Source organism: Neovison vison, chromosome 6 (assembly GCF_020171115.1).
Source record: "Neovison vison isolate M4711 chromosome 6, ASM_NN_V1, whole genome shotgun sequence".
NCBI classification, from domain to species: Eukaryota; Metazoa; Chordata; class Mammalia; order Carnivora; family Mustelidae; genus Neogale; species Neogale vison.
In genome coordinates, this window is record NC_058096.1 from 204,379,938 (window position 1) to 204,395,749 (window position 15,812).

General features: G+C 38.3%; 1 protein-coding gene across 5 annotated transcripts in view; it reads right to left on the minus strand.

Annotated features, from left to right (window-relative positions):
• The window catches only part of DOCK3 (dedicator of cytokinesis 3), a 585,500-nt gene that overhangs the window by 396,652 nt on the left and 173,036 nt on the right, over positions 1-15,812 (minus strand). For 4 of the 5 annotated variants that reach the window (XM_044253490.1, XM_044253491.1, XM_044253489.1 and 1 more), the window contains exon 3: positions 4,294-4,334. In XM_044253490.1, the coding sequence (XP_044109425.1) occupies positions 4,294-4,334 (41 nt within the window). Of the gene's footprint in view, positions 1-4,293; positions 4,335-15,812 lie in introns of those variants that run through there. The other variant, XM_044253492.1, reaches the window with a different exon arrangement.

Sequence of the window (15,812 nt, forward strand, 5' to 3'; positions counted from 1 at the left end):
AAAGAGGATGCTGCCTGTGTTTTCCTCTAGGATTTTGATGGATTCCTATCTCATATTTAGTCTTTCATCTACTTTGAATTTATTTTGTGTTTCATTCTTCTTCATGTGGCTGTCCCAACTTCTCCAACACCATTTGTTGAAGAGATTATCTTTTTTCCATTAGATATTATTTCCTGTTTTGTTGAAGATCAGGTGAGGTCCATTTCTGGGTTTTCTATTCTGTTCCATTGATCTATATGTCTGTTTTTGTGCTAGGACCATACTGTTTTGATGACTATTGCTTTGTAATACAGCTTGAAGTCCAGAATTGTGATTCCTCTAGCTTTGCTCTTTTTTTTTCTACATTACTTTGGATTTTCAGGGTATTTTCTGATTCCATAATAATTTTAGAATTTTTTCTTCCAGCTCTGTGAAAAATGCTCATGCTATTTTGGTAGAGATTGCACTGAATGTGTAGACAGCTTTGAGTTGTATGCATATTTTAACAATATTTTTTCTTCCAATCCATGAGCATGGAAGATTTTTCCAGTTTTTTTTCTTCCTCAATTTCTTTCATAAGTGTTCTATAGTTTTCAGAGTACCCATCTGTTACCTCTTTAGTTAGGTTTATGCCTAAGTATCTTGCAGTTTTTAGTACAACTGTAAACAGGATCAATCCCTTGATTTCTTTTTCTGCTGAAAAAGAACAGACTTCTATGCATTGATTTTATATCCTGTGACTTTGCTGAATTCTTGTATGAGTTCTAGCAATTTTTTGGTGGAGTCTTTGGGTTCTCTCCATAGACCATCATGTCATCTGCAGAGAGTAAAAGTTTGACTTCTTTACCAATCTGCATGCTTTTTATTTAGTTCTTTTTGTTGTCAGATTGCTGAGGCTAGGACTTCCAGTACTATACTGAACAATAGTGGCAACAGTGAACATCCCTATCGTGTACCTGACCATAGGGGAAAAGCTCTCAGTTCTTCCCTACTGAGGATAGATCTTTCATATATGGCATTTATGATATTGAAGTATATTCCTTCTACCATTCCATTGTGGATGGTTTTATCAAGAAATGGTGCTGTATTTTGTCAAATGCTTTTCTACATCTATTGAGGAGATCATATAGTTCTTATCCTTTCTTTTGTTATTGTGGTGTATCAAGTTGATTGGTATGTGGGCACTGAACCACTTCTGCAACACAGGAATAAACCCACTTGGTTGAGGTGAATAACCCTTTCAACGTATTGTTGGATCCTATTAGCTACTATCTTAGTAAGAATCTTTTTAAGAGTTTAATCATTTGTTCAGAGAGAGAGAGACAGAGACACAAAGCAAGTGCACAAGCAGGGAGAGCAGCAGGAAGAGCAGGCAGAGCAGGCAGAGGGAGAAGCTGACTCCCTGCTGAGCAAGGAGCCTGATGCAGGATTCAATCCCAGGACCATGGGATCATGACCTGAGCCAAAGGCAGATGCTTAATGGACTGAGCCACCCAGGAATCCCCTTGGTAAGAATTTCTTTATCCATGTTCATCTGGGATATTGGTCTGTAATTCTCATTTTCCATGGGGTCTTTTTAAGATTAAGGTAATGCTGGACTCAAAGAATGAGTTTAGAAATTTTCCTTTCATTTCTGTTTTTTGGAATCGCTTCAGATAGATATTAATTCTTTTTTTTTCCAATTTATTTATTTTCAGAAAAACAGTATTCATTATTTTTTCACCACACCCAGTGCTCCATGCAAGCCGTGCCCTCTATAATACCCACCACCTGGTACCCCAACCTCCCACCCCACCGCCACTTCAAACCCCTCAGACTGTTTTTCAGAGTCCATAGTCTCTCATGGTTCACCTCCCCTTCCAATTTACCCAAATTCCCTACTCCTCTCTAACGCCCCTTGTCCTCCATGCTATTGGTTATGCTCCACAAATAAGTGAAACCATTATGATAATTGACTCTCTCTGCTTGACTTATTTCACTCAGCATAATCTCTTCCAGTCCCGTCCATGTTGCTACAAAAGTTGGGTATTCATCCTTTCTGATGGAGGCATAATACTCCATAGTGTATATGGACCACATCTTCCTTATCCATTCATCCGTTGAAGGGCATCTTGGTTCTTTCCATAGTTTGGCGACTGTGGCCATTGCTGCTATAAACATTGGGGTACAGATGGCCCTTCTTTTCACGACATCTGTATCTTTGGAGTAAATACCCAGGAGTGCAATTGCAGGGTCGTAGGGAAGCTCTATTTTTAATTTCTTGAGGAATCTCCACACTGTTCTCCACTGATGAATATGGATGCTAAGATTCTCAACAAGATCCTAGCCAACAGGATCCAACAACACATTAAAAAGATTATCCACCATGATCAGGTGGGATTCATTCCTGGGCTACAAGGATGGTTCAACATTCGCAAATCAATCAATGTGATACAACAAATTAATATGAGAAGAGAAAAGAACCACATGGTCCTCTCAATTGATGCAGAAAAAGCATTTGACAAAATCCAACATCCGTTCCTGATTAAAACGCTTCAAAGTATAGGGATAGAGGGAACATTCCTGAACCTCATCAAATCTATCTATGAAAGACCCACAGCAAATATCATCCTCAATGGGAAAAAGCTGGCAGCCTTCCCATTGAGATCAGGAACAAGACAAGGATGCCCACTTTCACCACTCTTGTTCAACATAGTATTAGAAGTCCTAGCAACAGCAATCAGACAACAGAGAGAAATAAAAGGTATCCAAATTGGTAATGAAGAAGTCAAACTCTCTCTCTTCGCAGATGACATGATTCTTTATATGGAAAACCCAAAAGACTCCACCCCCAAACTACTAGAACTCATACAGCAATTCAGCAGCATGGCAGGATACAAAGTCAATGTGCAGAAATCAGTGGCTTTCTTATACACTAACAATGAAAATACAGAAAGGGAAATTAGAGAATCGATTCCATTTCCTATAGCACCAAGAACCATAAGATACCTGGGAATAAACCTAACTAAAGAGGTAAAGGATCTATACTTGAGGAACTATAGAACGCTCATGAAAGAAATTGAAGAAGACACAAAAAGATGGAAGACCATTCCATGCTCTTGGATAGGAAAAATAAACATTGTTAAAATGTCTATACTGCCTAGAGCAATCTATACTTTTAATGCCATTCCGATCAAAATTCCACCGGCATTCTTCAAAGAGCTGGAGCAAATAAACCTAAAATTTGTATGGAATCAGAAGAGACCCCGAATCGCTAAGGAAATGTTGAAAAACAAAAATAAAGCTGGCAGCATCACCTTACCTGATTTCAAGCTTTATTACAAAGCTGTGATCACCAAGACAGCATGGTACTGGCATAAAAACAGACACATAGACCAGTGGAACAGAGTAGAGAGCCCTGATATGGACCCTCAACTCTATGGTCAATTAATCTTCGACAAAACAGGAAAAAATATACAGTGGAAAAAAGACAGTCTCTTCAATAAATGGTGCTGGGAAAACTGGACAGCTATATGTAGAAGAATGAAACTCGACCATTCTCTTACACCGTACACAAAGATATTAATTTTTTTTTAAGTGTTTGGTATAGGGGCGCCTGCATGGCTCAGTCATTAAATATCTCTCTTTGGCTCAGGTCATGATCCCAGCATCCTGGGATCCAGTACCACATCAGCCCCCCTGCTTGACGGGAGGTCTCCTTCTCCTTCTCCCACTCCCTCTGCTTATGTTTCCTCTCTCACTGTCAAATAAACAAATAAATTCTTTTAAATAAATAAATATTTGGTAGAATTCCCCTGAGAAGCTACCCGGCCCTACATTCTTATTTGTTGGGAGATTTTTTATTACAATTTCTTTGTCTGTTGTGGGTCTGTTTTAAGTTTTCTATTTCTTACTGTTTCAGTTTTGGTACTTTACATGTTTCTAGGAATTTATCCATTTCTTCCAAGTTGCCCAATTTGTTGGCATGTAATTATTTACAATATTCTCTTACAATTGTTTGTATTTCGTTGGTGTTGGTTATGAGGTCAATTTACTTTTTGTCAAATACTTGAAGGAAAAATTATTAATATCTCAAATAGGCTTTTTCAAAATGAGTTTTGCAGCTATGATCATACATCCATTTTCTGTCCTTTTAAAAAAAATTTTAATGCTGCTGACATAGAGTAGGGTAGGGTCTAATATAGCTCTGTAAAGTAAAGAAAGAGTGTGGCTATGGTAAAAGCTTAAAAGATGGACAAGTAAGAATTGTTTTTATAGCAAATAAACATACTAGGTCGCTTCTTACATTAGAAAGGATAACAAACTTTTTATTACCTTTACATTTGGCTTCTTTGTTGAAACTCCTCTGTACCAACCTAAAACAAAGAATACAAAAGATATTAAATTCATATTGTCATTTTTTCCTATAAAACACATAATGTATTTTATTTATTTATATAATGTGGTATTTTAGAGTGAAAAATTAATGCAAACCTTTCTAGTAAAGCCTCACTACTTATGTCTTTATTGAGTACTTTACTCTAAAAGGAACAGTCTCACATTAAATACATTTCCAATTTTCTTCAAAAGATACAACTTTCAACTGAATAATGCCCAAAAAACTAAAAAAGACCTCAGAGGACATGTAATTCAACTCTATGAAAATTCCCAGATGAAACTGTGAGGGGCAGAAAAATGCCAAAGTCATATAGCTTTTTTCGTAGTAGATAGAGACCATAGCCCAGACTTTTTGCTTCCTGATCTCATTCAGTGTCCCATGCACAAAACTACACTATGCTCATTTCTTGGCTTTCCAAATGCTGAAGTTGATATCTGTGCTTCAGTTATTCCCTCTTAGCATTCATACACAGCAATAAGAATCAAAGTTTCAATTGCATAATAAAAACAATTTTCAGAGAAAGGAAATTTCATTACCAACTTTTCTCAATTCCAATCTATTACTCTCAGAGGTTGTTACAGTTGCTCTGCTATGGTATAAGAGGAAAAAGCTCCAATGAACTGTACTGAAAGGAGGAAGATGAAGAAAAGGACATTATTGATAATAGCTAATAATGACTGAGAGCTTACTGTTTTAATTTCATGTACTGGAATTGACAGATTGTTTTTTCTATCTATTAACCTTTAAATCTTGCAACAAGCTATGAGGAAAAAAAATTTCCTGAAATCATAACAAACAATAAAAGAAGAAATGTCCTTCTTTATGTTTAGTACAACAGCTGAAGTAATAAATTTTAATAACTCAATTTAAACCTTCACAGTTCCAGTATCTTCATTTATTAAAAAGAAAAAAGTGATTTACCATAAGTGAGATTTTATAATAGCTTAAGAAACAAAATATAAAATGGTATCAGCAGGAATGGCAGAGAAGGATCTCCAAAAAGCCTTTCCTTAATAAAAGCAATTAGAATCCTGGCAAAAACTTTCAAAATCAAGTTCTATAGAACTCTAGAAGTAAACCAAAGACCTGAAATAATTCAAATAGTATTATTCAAGAAATCTGAATCTCGGTAAGAACAATGACCTTTTCGACTTGCCTTTTCCCATCTCCCTTGCTGCAAGCCTTGTGTAAAACTTGAAAAAGAAAAACCCCAGGAGCAAGATAACGGAGGAATAGGAGACCTAAATTTTGTCTCCTCCCAAGAATTCAGCAAGATAGTTATCAAAGCATTCTGAACACGTACAAACTCAACAGGAGATTGAAGGAAAAAATAGCAGCAATTCTATGAACAGAAAAGCCACAACTTTTGGAAGGTAGGACATGCAAAGATATGAACCCAGGTGATATTTGGGAAGATAGACAACAGGGGGAGGGACCCTCGGTAAGCAGACTCCTGGCAAGCGACAGAGTAACAGAACACAAAATCAGAATTTTTAGAAGTTGGTTCCACTGAGGGACATGGCTCCAGTGGCTAAGTGGGGGGTGGAAGCCTCGCTGGGACAGTGTGGTCTCAGAACCATCGAAGTCACAGAAAGACCAGGGGTGCCTGAGTATGGCAGAGCTCCCAGGTATCACAGTGGGGAAGCCAGCTGCAAAGAAGGAGCCAAGGAGTGGGCTCTCACCTTGGGGTCGCCATAAACAATGATCCCCAGCACATTTGGGCCACTACTCCTCAATCAGGGACCCAATGAGCAGCAGATCCAGGGAGACTCTCCTTCCTCCCCTGGGAGGAGCAGTATGGGGAGCAGCAGCACAGAAGGAGACCACAGAAATCTGCAGGATTTGGAAACTACAAACGGGGTCATATGCCAGAGATAGAAACACTTGGTCACAGACCAGATGAGCACAAAGTGCAGGCTGGAGACCAGGAAAACAAGAGTGATTGACTGCTTTTCTCTGAGGGCACACAGAGCCGCAGATTGGGAGGGTACCATTTTCATTCCATCCTCAAAGCTGTATGGAAAAAGCTTTCAGGGAACAAGAGCTACCAACAGCAAACCCGAGCAGATTCCTTAGTCTGGACCCTGGCAAGGGCGAGGCACTTCACCTGGGCAAGACGTTTGAGAATCACTGCAATAGGCCCCTTCTCCAGAAGATCAGCAAGAACATTCAGCCAAGACCAAGTTTACAGATGAAATAGAACTGCAAATCTCCAATGCAAGGGGAATACAGAGCATAGAATTCATGGCTTTTTCCCCATGATTCTTTCTTTTATTTTTTTTTTCATTTTCTCTTTTTTTTTAATTTTTTTTAATTTTTTTTTCCAATTTATTTATTTTCAGAAAAACAGTATTCATTATTTTTTCACCACACCCAGTGCTCCATGCAACCCGTGCCCTCTATAATACCCACCACCTGGTACCCCAACCTCCCACCCCCCCGCCACTTCAAACCCCTCAGATTGTTTTTCAGAGTCCATAGTCTCTCGTGGTTCACCTCCCCTTCCAATTTACCCAAATTCCCTTCTCCTCTCTAATGCCCCTTGATTCTTTCATCTTTCAAAGTTAATTTTTAAAGTTTTCTTTATTTGTTCTTTTTCTATTTTTATTTTTATTCTTTCCTTTTATTTAAATTTTAATTTATATTTTCAGTGTTACAAGATTCATTGATTATACACCATACCCAGTGCTCCATGCAATACATGCCCTCCTTAATATCCATCACCAGGCTCACCCATCTCCTCCCCTCCCCTCCAAAACCCTCAGTTTGTTTCTCAGAGTCCACAGTCTCTCATGGATTCTCTCCCCTTTTTCAACCAATACCTTTCTTAAATCTTTTTAAATTTTCATTTTACACTCATATTCTAACCCCTTATTGATAGAACCCCATTGTCTCTATGTGTAGATATATATATTTTTTCCTTTAAAATTTTGGGATACAGGTTCTTCTGACAAACCAATATATACCTTAAGTCTAGTGTATGGTTTTGTTCTACTCTCCTACCTCATCACATTCCATCCTTTTTTTTTTTTTTTACTTTTTCCCTCTTTTCTCCACCAAATTCTTATCAATTTCCTTTTTAAAATCTTTTAAAATTTTCATCTTTACAGTCCTATTCCATCACTTCACCATATTTACCCTTATCATATTTACCCTTAAAGAAAGTTTTTCTTTCTTTAAAATTCTGAGAGGTGCCAAAATCTAGTACGTGACTCTGTTCTATTCATCAGCATGATCATATTCCTCTTTTCGTTTATCTTTTTTCCCTTTCCTTTCCCCAGGTTTTGGGTCTCTTCTGATTTGCTTAGTGTGTATATTTCTGGGGTCATTGTTACCCTTTGAGCATTTTGTTCTCTCATTCATCTATTCTTATCTGAAGAAAATGACAAAACATAAAAACTCACCTCAAAAAAAAAAAAAAAAAACAGTACCAACTGCCAGGGACCTAATCAATATTCACATTAGTAAGATGTCAGAACTAGGGTTCGGAATGATGACTATAAAGATATTAGCTGGGTTTGGAAAAGTCATGGAGGATACTAGAGAATCCCTTTCTGGAGAAACAACTAAAATGTAACCAACTCAAAATCAAAAAGGTTACTAATGAGGTGCAATAAAAAATGGAGGTTCTAACTGCTAGGATAAATGGTGCAGATGAGAGAATTGGTGATATAGAAGACCAAATGATGGAGAATAAAGAAGCTGAGAAAAAGAGAGATAAACAACTATTGGATCAGAACTCGAGAAATAAGTGATACCATAAGATGAAACAATATTAGGGGGCGCCTGTGTTGCTCAGTGGGTTAAGCCACTGCCTTCAGCTCAGGTCAAGACCTCAGGGTCCTGGGATCGAGTCCCACATCGGGCTCTCTGCTCAGCAGGGGGTCTGCTTCCCTTCCTCTCTATCTGCCTGCTTCTTTGCCTACCTGTGATCTCTGTCTGTCAAATAAATACATAAAATCTTTAAAAAAAAAATGAAACAATATTAGAATAATTGGGATCCCAGAAGAAGAAGAAAGAGAGAGAGGCGCAGAAAGTATATTGGAGCAAATTATAGCAGAGAACTTCCCTTACTTGGGGAATGCAACAGGTATCAAAATCCAGGAGGCAGACAGAACCGCCCTCAAAATCAACAAAAATAGGTCAACACCCATTCATCTAATTGTAAAAATGGCAAGTGTTAGAGACAAAGAGAAAATCCTGAAAGCAGCTCGGGACAAGAAGTCTGCAACATACAATGGTAGAAATTATTAAATTGGCAACAGAGTTCTCCACAGAGACCTGGCCAACCAGAAAGAACTGGTGTGATAGATTCAGAGCACTAAATGAGAAAATTATGCAACCAGGAATACTATACCCAGTTAGGCTCTCATTGAAATAGGAGGAGAGATAAAAAGCTTCCAGGACAAACAAAAATTAAAAGAATTTGCAAACACCAAATCAACCCTACAGGAAATACTGAAAGGGGTCCTCTAAGCAAAGAGAGAGCCTAAAAGTAACACAGACCAGAAAGGAACAGAGACAATATACAGCAACCGTCACCTCACAGGCAATACAGCGGCACTAAATTCATATCTTTCAATAGTTACCCTGAACACCAATGGGCTAAATACCCCAATCAAAACACACAGGGTATCAGAATGGATTTAAAAAAAAAAAAAACTATTAATAGGCTGTCTGCAAGAGACTCACTTTAGATCCAAGACACCTCCAAATTTAAAGAGACAGGGTGGAAAACAATTTACCATGCTAATGGACATTGAAAGAAAGCTGGGGGTGGCAATCCTTAGATCACATAAATTAGATTTTAAGCCAAAGACTGTAATAAGAGATGAGGAAGGACACTATATCTTACGTAAAGGGCCTTTCCAACAAGAAGATCTAACAATTTTAAATATCTATACCCCTAGCATTGGAGAAGCCAACTATATAAACCAATTAATAACAAAACCAAAGAAACACATCGACAATAATAAAATAATAGTAGGGGGCGTTAACATCCCCCTCACTGAAATACACAGATCATCCAAGCAAAAGATCAGCAAACACTTAAAGGCCTTAAATGACACACTGGACCAGATGGACATCACAGATATATTCAGAACATTCCATTCCAGCGTTGGTGGTATAGTGGTTAGCATAGCTGCCTTCCAGAACATTCCATTCCAAAGCAATATAGCATGGGTGGTTCAGTGGTAGAATTCTCGCCTGCCAAAGCAATAGAATACACATTCATCTCTAGTGCTAGTGCACATGGAACATTCTCCAGAATAGATCACATCCTGGGTCACAAATCCAGGTCTCAACCGGTACCAAAAGATTGGGATCATTCCCTGCATACTTTCAGACCACAATGCTCTGAAACTAGAACTCAGTCACAAGAGGAAAGTGGGAAATAACTCAGATACATGGAGGCTAGAGAGCATCCTACGAAAGAATGAATGACTCAACCAGGAAATTAAAGAAGAATTGAAAAAATTCACGGAAACAAATGAAAATGAAAACACAACTCTTCAGAATCTTTGGGACACAGCAAAGACGATCCTGAGTAGGAGAAGAATCCATGAAACAAGATGGGATAGGGAGGGAGACAAACCATAAGTGACTCTTAATCTCACGAAACAAACTGTGGGTTGCTGGGGGGAGGGGGGTTGGGAGAAGGGGGGTAGGGTTATGGACATTGGGGAGGGTATGTGCTTTTGGGTAAATTGGAAGGGGAGATGAACCATGAGAGACTATGGACTCTGAAAAACAATCTGAGGGGTTTGCAGTGGCGGGGGGGTGGGAGGTTGGGATACCAGGTGGTGGGTATTATAGAGGGCACAGCTTGCATGGAGCACTGGGTGTGGTGAAAAAATAATGAATACTGTTTTTCTGAAAATAAATAAATTGGGAAAAAATGGGAAAAAAAATAAATAAAGTGTCTAGTAGGAAAGAGCATGATATAAACACACACACACACACACACACACACACAAAAGACGATCCTGAGAGGAAAGTATATAGCAATACAAGCCTTTCGCAAGAAACAAGAAAGGTCTCAAATACACAACCTAACCCTACACCTAAAGCATCTGGACAAAGAACAGCAAAGAAAGCCGAAACCCAGCAGGAAAAGTGCTATAATTAAGGTCAGAGCAGAAATCAATCAAATAGAAACCAAGAGAACAGTCGAACAAATCAACAAAACAAGGAGCGGCTCCTCTGAAAGAATAAGATTAATAAACCCCTGGCCAGAAGTATCAAAAAGAAAACCTACTCTTACCACTCTTGTTCAACATAGTATTAGAAGTCCTAGCAACAGCAATCAGACAACAAAGAGAAATAAAAGGTATCCAAATTGGCATGGCAATGAAGAAGTCAAACTCTCTCTCTTCGCAGATGACATGATTCCTTATATGGAAAACCCAAAAGACTCCACCCCCAAACTACTAGAACTCATACAGCAATTCAGCAACGTGGCAGGATACAAAGTCAATGTGCAGAAATCAGTAGCTTTCTTATACACTAACAATGAAAATACAGAAAGGGAAATTAGAGAATCGATTCCATTTCCTATAGCACCAAGAACCATAAGATACCTGGGAATAAACCTAACCAAAGAGGTAAAGGATCTGTACTCAAGGAACTACAGAACACTCATGAAAGAAATTGAAGAAGACACAAAAAGATGGAAGACCATTCCATGCTGTTGGATTGGAAGAATAAACATTGTTAAAATGTCTATACTGCCTAGAGCAATCTATACTTTTAATGCCATTCCGATCAAAATTCCACCAGTATTCTTCAAAGAGCTGGAGTAAATAATCCTAAAATTTGTATGGAATCAGAAGAGACCCCGAATCGCTAAGGAAATGTTGAAAAAGAAAAGAAAAAGGACCCAAATTAATAAAATCATGAATGAAAGAGGAGAGATCACAACCAACACCAAAGAAATACAAACAATTATAAGCACATATTATGAGCAACCGTATGCCAGCAAATTAGACCATCTGGAAGAAATGGTTGTATTCCTCGAGACATATAAACTATCAAAACTGAACCAGGAAGAAACAGAAAACATGAACAGAGCCATAACCAATAAGAAGATTGAAGCAGTCATCAAAAACCTCCCAACAAACAAAATCCCAGGACCACATGGCTCCCCAAGGGAATTCTACCAAGTATTCAAAGAAGAATTAACACCTATTCTCCTGAAACTCTTCCAAAAATTAGAAATGGAAGAAAAAACTTCCAAACTCACTTGACGAGACCACCATTACTTTGCTCCCCAAACCAGACAAAGACCCCATCAAAAAAAGAGAATTACAGACCACTATCCCTGATGAACACGGATGCAAAAATTCTCACCAAAATACTAGCCAGTAGGATCCAACAGTACATTAAAAGGTTTGTTCACCACAACCAAGGGGGATTTATTCCTGGGCTGCAAGGTTGGTTCAACATCTGCAAATCAATCAATGTGATACAATACATTAATAAAAGAAAGAACAAGAACCATATGATACTCTCAAGACATGCTGAAAAAGCATTTGACAAAGTACAGCATCATTTCTTTATCAAACTTCACAGTGTAGGGATAGAGGGTACCTATGTCAATATAATAAAAGCCATCTCTGAAAGACCCAGAGCAAATATAATTCTCAATGGGGAAAAACTGAAAGCTTTCCCCCCAAGGTCAGGAACATGGCAGGGATGTCCACTATCACCACTGCTATTCAACCTAGTACTAGAAGTCCTAGCCTCAGCAATCAGACAACAAAAAGAAAAAAAAGGCATCTGAATCAGCAAAAAAGAAGTCAAAACTCTCACTCTTTGCAGATGGTATGATACTTATGTGGAAAAACTGAAAGATTCCACCCCCAAACTGTGAGAACTCATACAGGAATTCAGTAAAGTGTCAGGATATAAAACCAATGCATGGAAATCAGTTGCATTTCTAAATACCAACAAGACAAAAGAAAGAGAAATTAAGGAGTGATCCCATTTACAATTTCACCCAAAACCATAAGATGTCTAGGAATAAATCTAACCAAAAAGGCAAATAATCTGTACTCCGAAAACCACAGGATACTCATGAAAGTAACTGAGGAAGACACAAAGAAATGGAAAAATGTCCCATGCTCACAGATTGGAAGAACAAATACTGTTAGAGAGGAGAAGGGAGTTGGGGTAATTGGAAGGGGAGGTGAATCATGAGATATTATGGACTCTGAGAAACAATCTGAGGAGTTTGAAGTGGCGGGGGGGGTGGGAGGTTGGGGTACCAGGTGGTGGGTATTATAGAGGGCACAGATTGCATGGAGCACTGGGTGTGGTGAAAAAAATAATGAATACTGTTATGCTGAAAAAAATAAACTAATTAAAAAATTTTAAAAATAAAATAAAATCCATTTTGACACCAAAAAAAAGAAAAAAAATGTCTATGATACCTAAAGCAATCTACACGTTTAATGCAATCCCATTCATTCAATATACGAGCAACTTTTTTCAAAGAAATAGGACAAATAATCCTAAAAAATTTTATTTTATTTTATTTTATTTTATTTTATTCAGTGATCCAAGCAAAGTTCATTGTTTATATATCACAGCTTGTGATGCATGCAATACATGCTGTCCTTAATATCCTAAAATTTGTATGGAACCAGAAAAGATCCCAAATAGCCAGAGTAATGTTGAAAAAGAAAACCAAAGCTGGTGGCATCCCAATTCCACCCGAAAACCAAATAATCAAGTCAAAAAAATGGCCAGAAAACATGAAAAGACCCTTCTCCAAAGAAGAAATACAAATGGCTAACAGACACATGAGAAAATGTTCAACATCATTAGCCATCAGGGATATTCAAATCAAAACCACATTGAGATACCACCTTACACCAGTTAGAATGGCAAAAACTGATAAGGGAAGAAACAACAAATGTTGGAGACAATGTGGAGAAAGGGGAACCGTTTTATATTGTTGGTGGGAATACAAGTTGATAAAGCCACTTTGGAAAACAATGTGGAGGTTCCTCAAAAAGTTTAAAATAGAGCTAGCCTATGACCCAGCAATTGCACGACTGGGTATTTACCCCAAAGACACAGAGGTAGTGAAAAGAAGGGACACATGCACCCCAATGTTCATAGCAGCAATGTCCACAATAGCTAAACTGTGAAAGGAGCCGATATGCCCTTCAACAGATAAATGGACAGAGAAGATGAGGTCCATATATACAGTGGAATATTACTCAGCAATCACAAAGGAAGAATACCCACCATTTGCATCAACATAGATGGAACTAGAGGAGATTATGCTAACTGAAATAAGTCAAGCAGAGAAAGACAATTATCATATGGTTTCACTTATATGTGAAACATAAGGAACAACATGGAGGACATTAAGAGAAGGAAGGGAAAAATGAACAGGGGGAATCAGAGGGGCAGATAGACCAGAAGAGACTATGGATCCCAGGAAACAAACTGAGAGCTTCAGAGGGCTGGGGGGCTGGGGGGATGGATTAGCCCAGTGATAGGTATTAAGGAAGGCACATACTGCAATGAGCACTGGGTGTTTTAAACACAAACAATGAATCATGGAACACTACATTATGCTGAGTGAAATAAGTCAAGCAGAAAAAGTCAATTATCATATGGTTCCACTTACTTGTGGAACATAAGGAATAACATAGAGGACATTGGAAGAAGGAAAGGAAAAGTGAATTGGGGGAAATCAGAGGGGGAGATGAAACATGAGAGACTATGGACTCTGAGAAACAAACGGGGTTTTTGAAGGGAGGGGGTGGAAGTTGGGTTAGCCTGGTGGTGGGTATTAAAGAGGGCACATATTGCATGGAGCACTGGGTGTGGTACATAAACAATGAGTCTTGGAACACTGAAAAAATAAAATTAAATTTTTAAAAAAACTAATGAAGGGGACACCTAGGTGGCTTAGTGGGATAAAGCCTCTGCCTTCAGCTCAGGTCATGATCTCAGGGTCCTGGGATCAAGTCCTACATCAGGTTCTCTGCTCAGTGGGAGCCTGCTTCCCCTGCTCTCTCTGCCTGCCACTCTGCCTACTTGTGATTTCTCTGTCAAATAAATAAATTTTTTTAAAAAACTAATAAAGTACTATATGGTAACTAACATAATAAAAATTTTTTTAAGAATTACAAATTAAAACCACATTGAGATATCACCTTACACCAGTTAGAATGGCCAAAATTAACAAAACAGGAAACAACATGTGTTGGAGAGGATGTGGAGAAAGGGGAACCCTCTTACACTGTTGGTGGGAATGCAGGTTGGTGCAGCCTCTTTGGAGAACAGTGTGGAGATTCCTCAAGAAATTAAAAATAGAGCTTCCCTATGACCCTGCCATTGCACTCCTGGGTATTTACCCCAAAGACACAGATGTCGTGAAAAGAAGGGCCATCTGTACCCCAATGTTTATAGCAGCAATGGCCACGGTCGCCAAACTATGGAAAGAACCAAGATGCCCTTCAACGGATGAATGGATAAGGAAGATGTGGTCCATATACACTATGGAGTATTATGCCTCCATCAGAAAGGATGAATACCCAACTTTTGTAGCAACATGGACGGGACTGGAAGAGATTATGCTGAGTGAAATAAGTCAAGCAGAGAGAGTCAATTATCATATGGTTTCACTTATTTGTGGAGCATAACCAATAGCATGGAGGACAAGGGACGTTAGAGAGGAGTAGGGAATTTGGGTAAATTGGAAGGGGAGGTGAACCATGAGAGATATGGACTCTGAAAAACAATCTGAGGGGTTTGAAGTGGCAGGGAGGTGGGAGGTTGGGGTACCAGGTGGTGGGTATTATAGAGGGCACGGCTTGCATGGAGCACTGGGTGTGGTGAAAAAATAATGAATACTGTTTTTCTGAAAATAAATAAATTGGAAAAAAAAAAGAAGATAATGAGAAATGAAATGAAAGAAAAAAGAATTACAAATTAAAACAACAATAAGATACCATTACATATCTACTATAAAGGCCAAAATCAAAATATTGACAACACCAAATTCTGATAAAGATGTGGAGCAAAAGGAACTTTCATTCATTGCTGATGGGAATCCAAAATGGTACAGCCATTTTGTGAGGTTGTTTGGCAGTTTTTTACAAACCTAAATATCCTCTTACCATTTGATTCATAAGTCTGACTCTCTGGTATTTACTCAAATAAAGTGAACATTTATGTCCACACAAAAACCTGCACCTGGGTGTTTTTAGCAACTTTATTCATAACTGCCAAAATGTGGAAGCAACCAAGATGACCTTCAGGTAAATGGATAAATAAACAGTGGTACATCCAGACACTGGTATATTATTTAGTGATAAAAAAGATATAATCTATCAAGCCACAAAAAAATGGAGGAACTTAAAGTGTATATTACTAAATGAGAAAAGCCAATCTGAAAATGTCACATACTATGATTCCAACTATATGACATTGA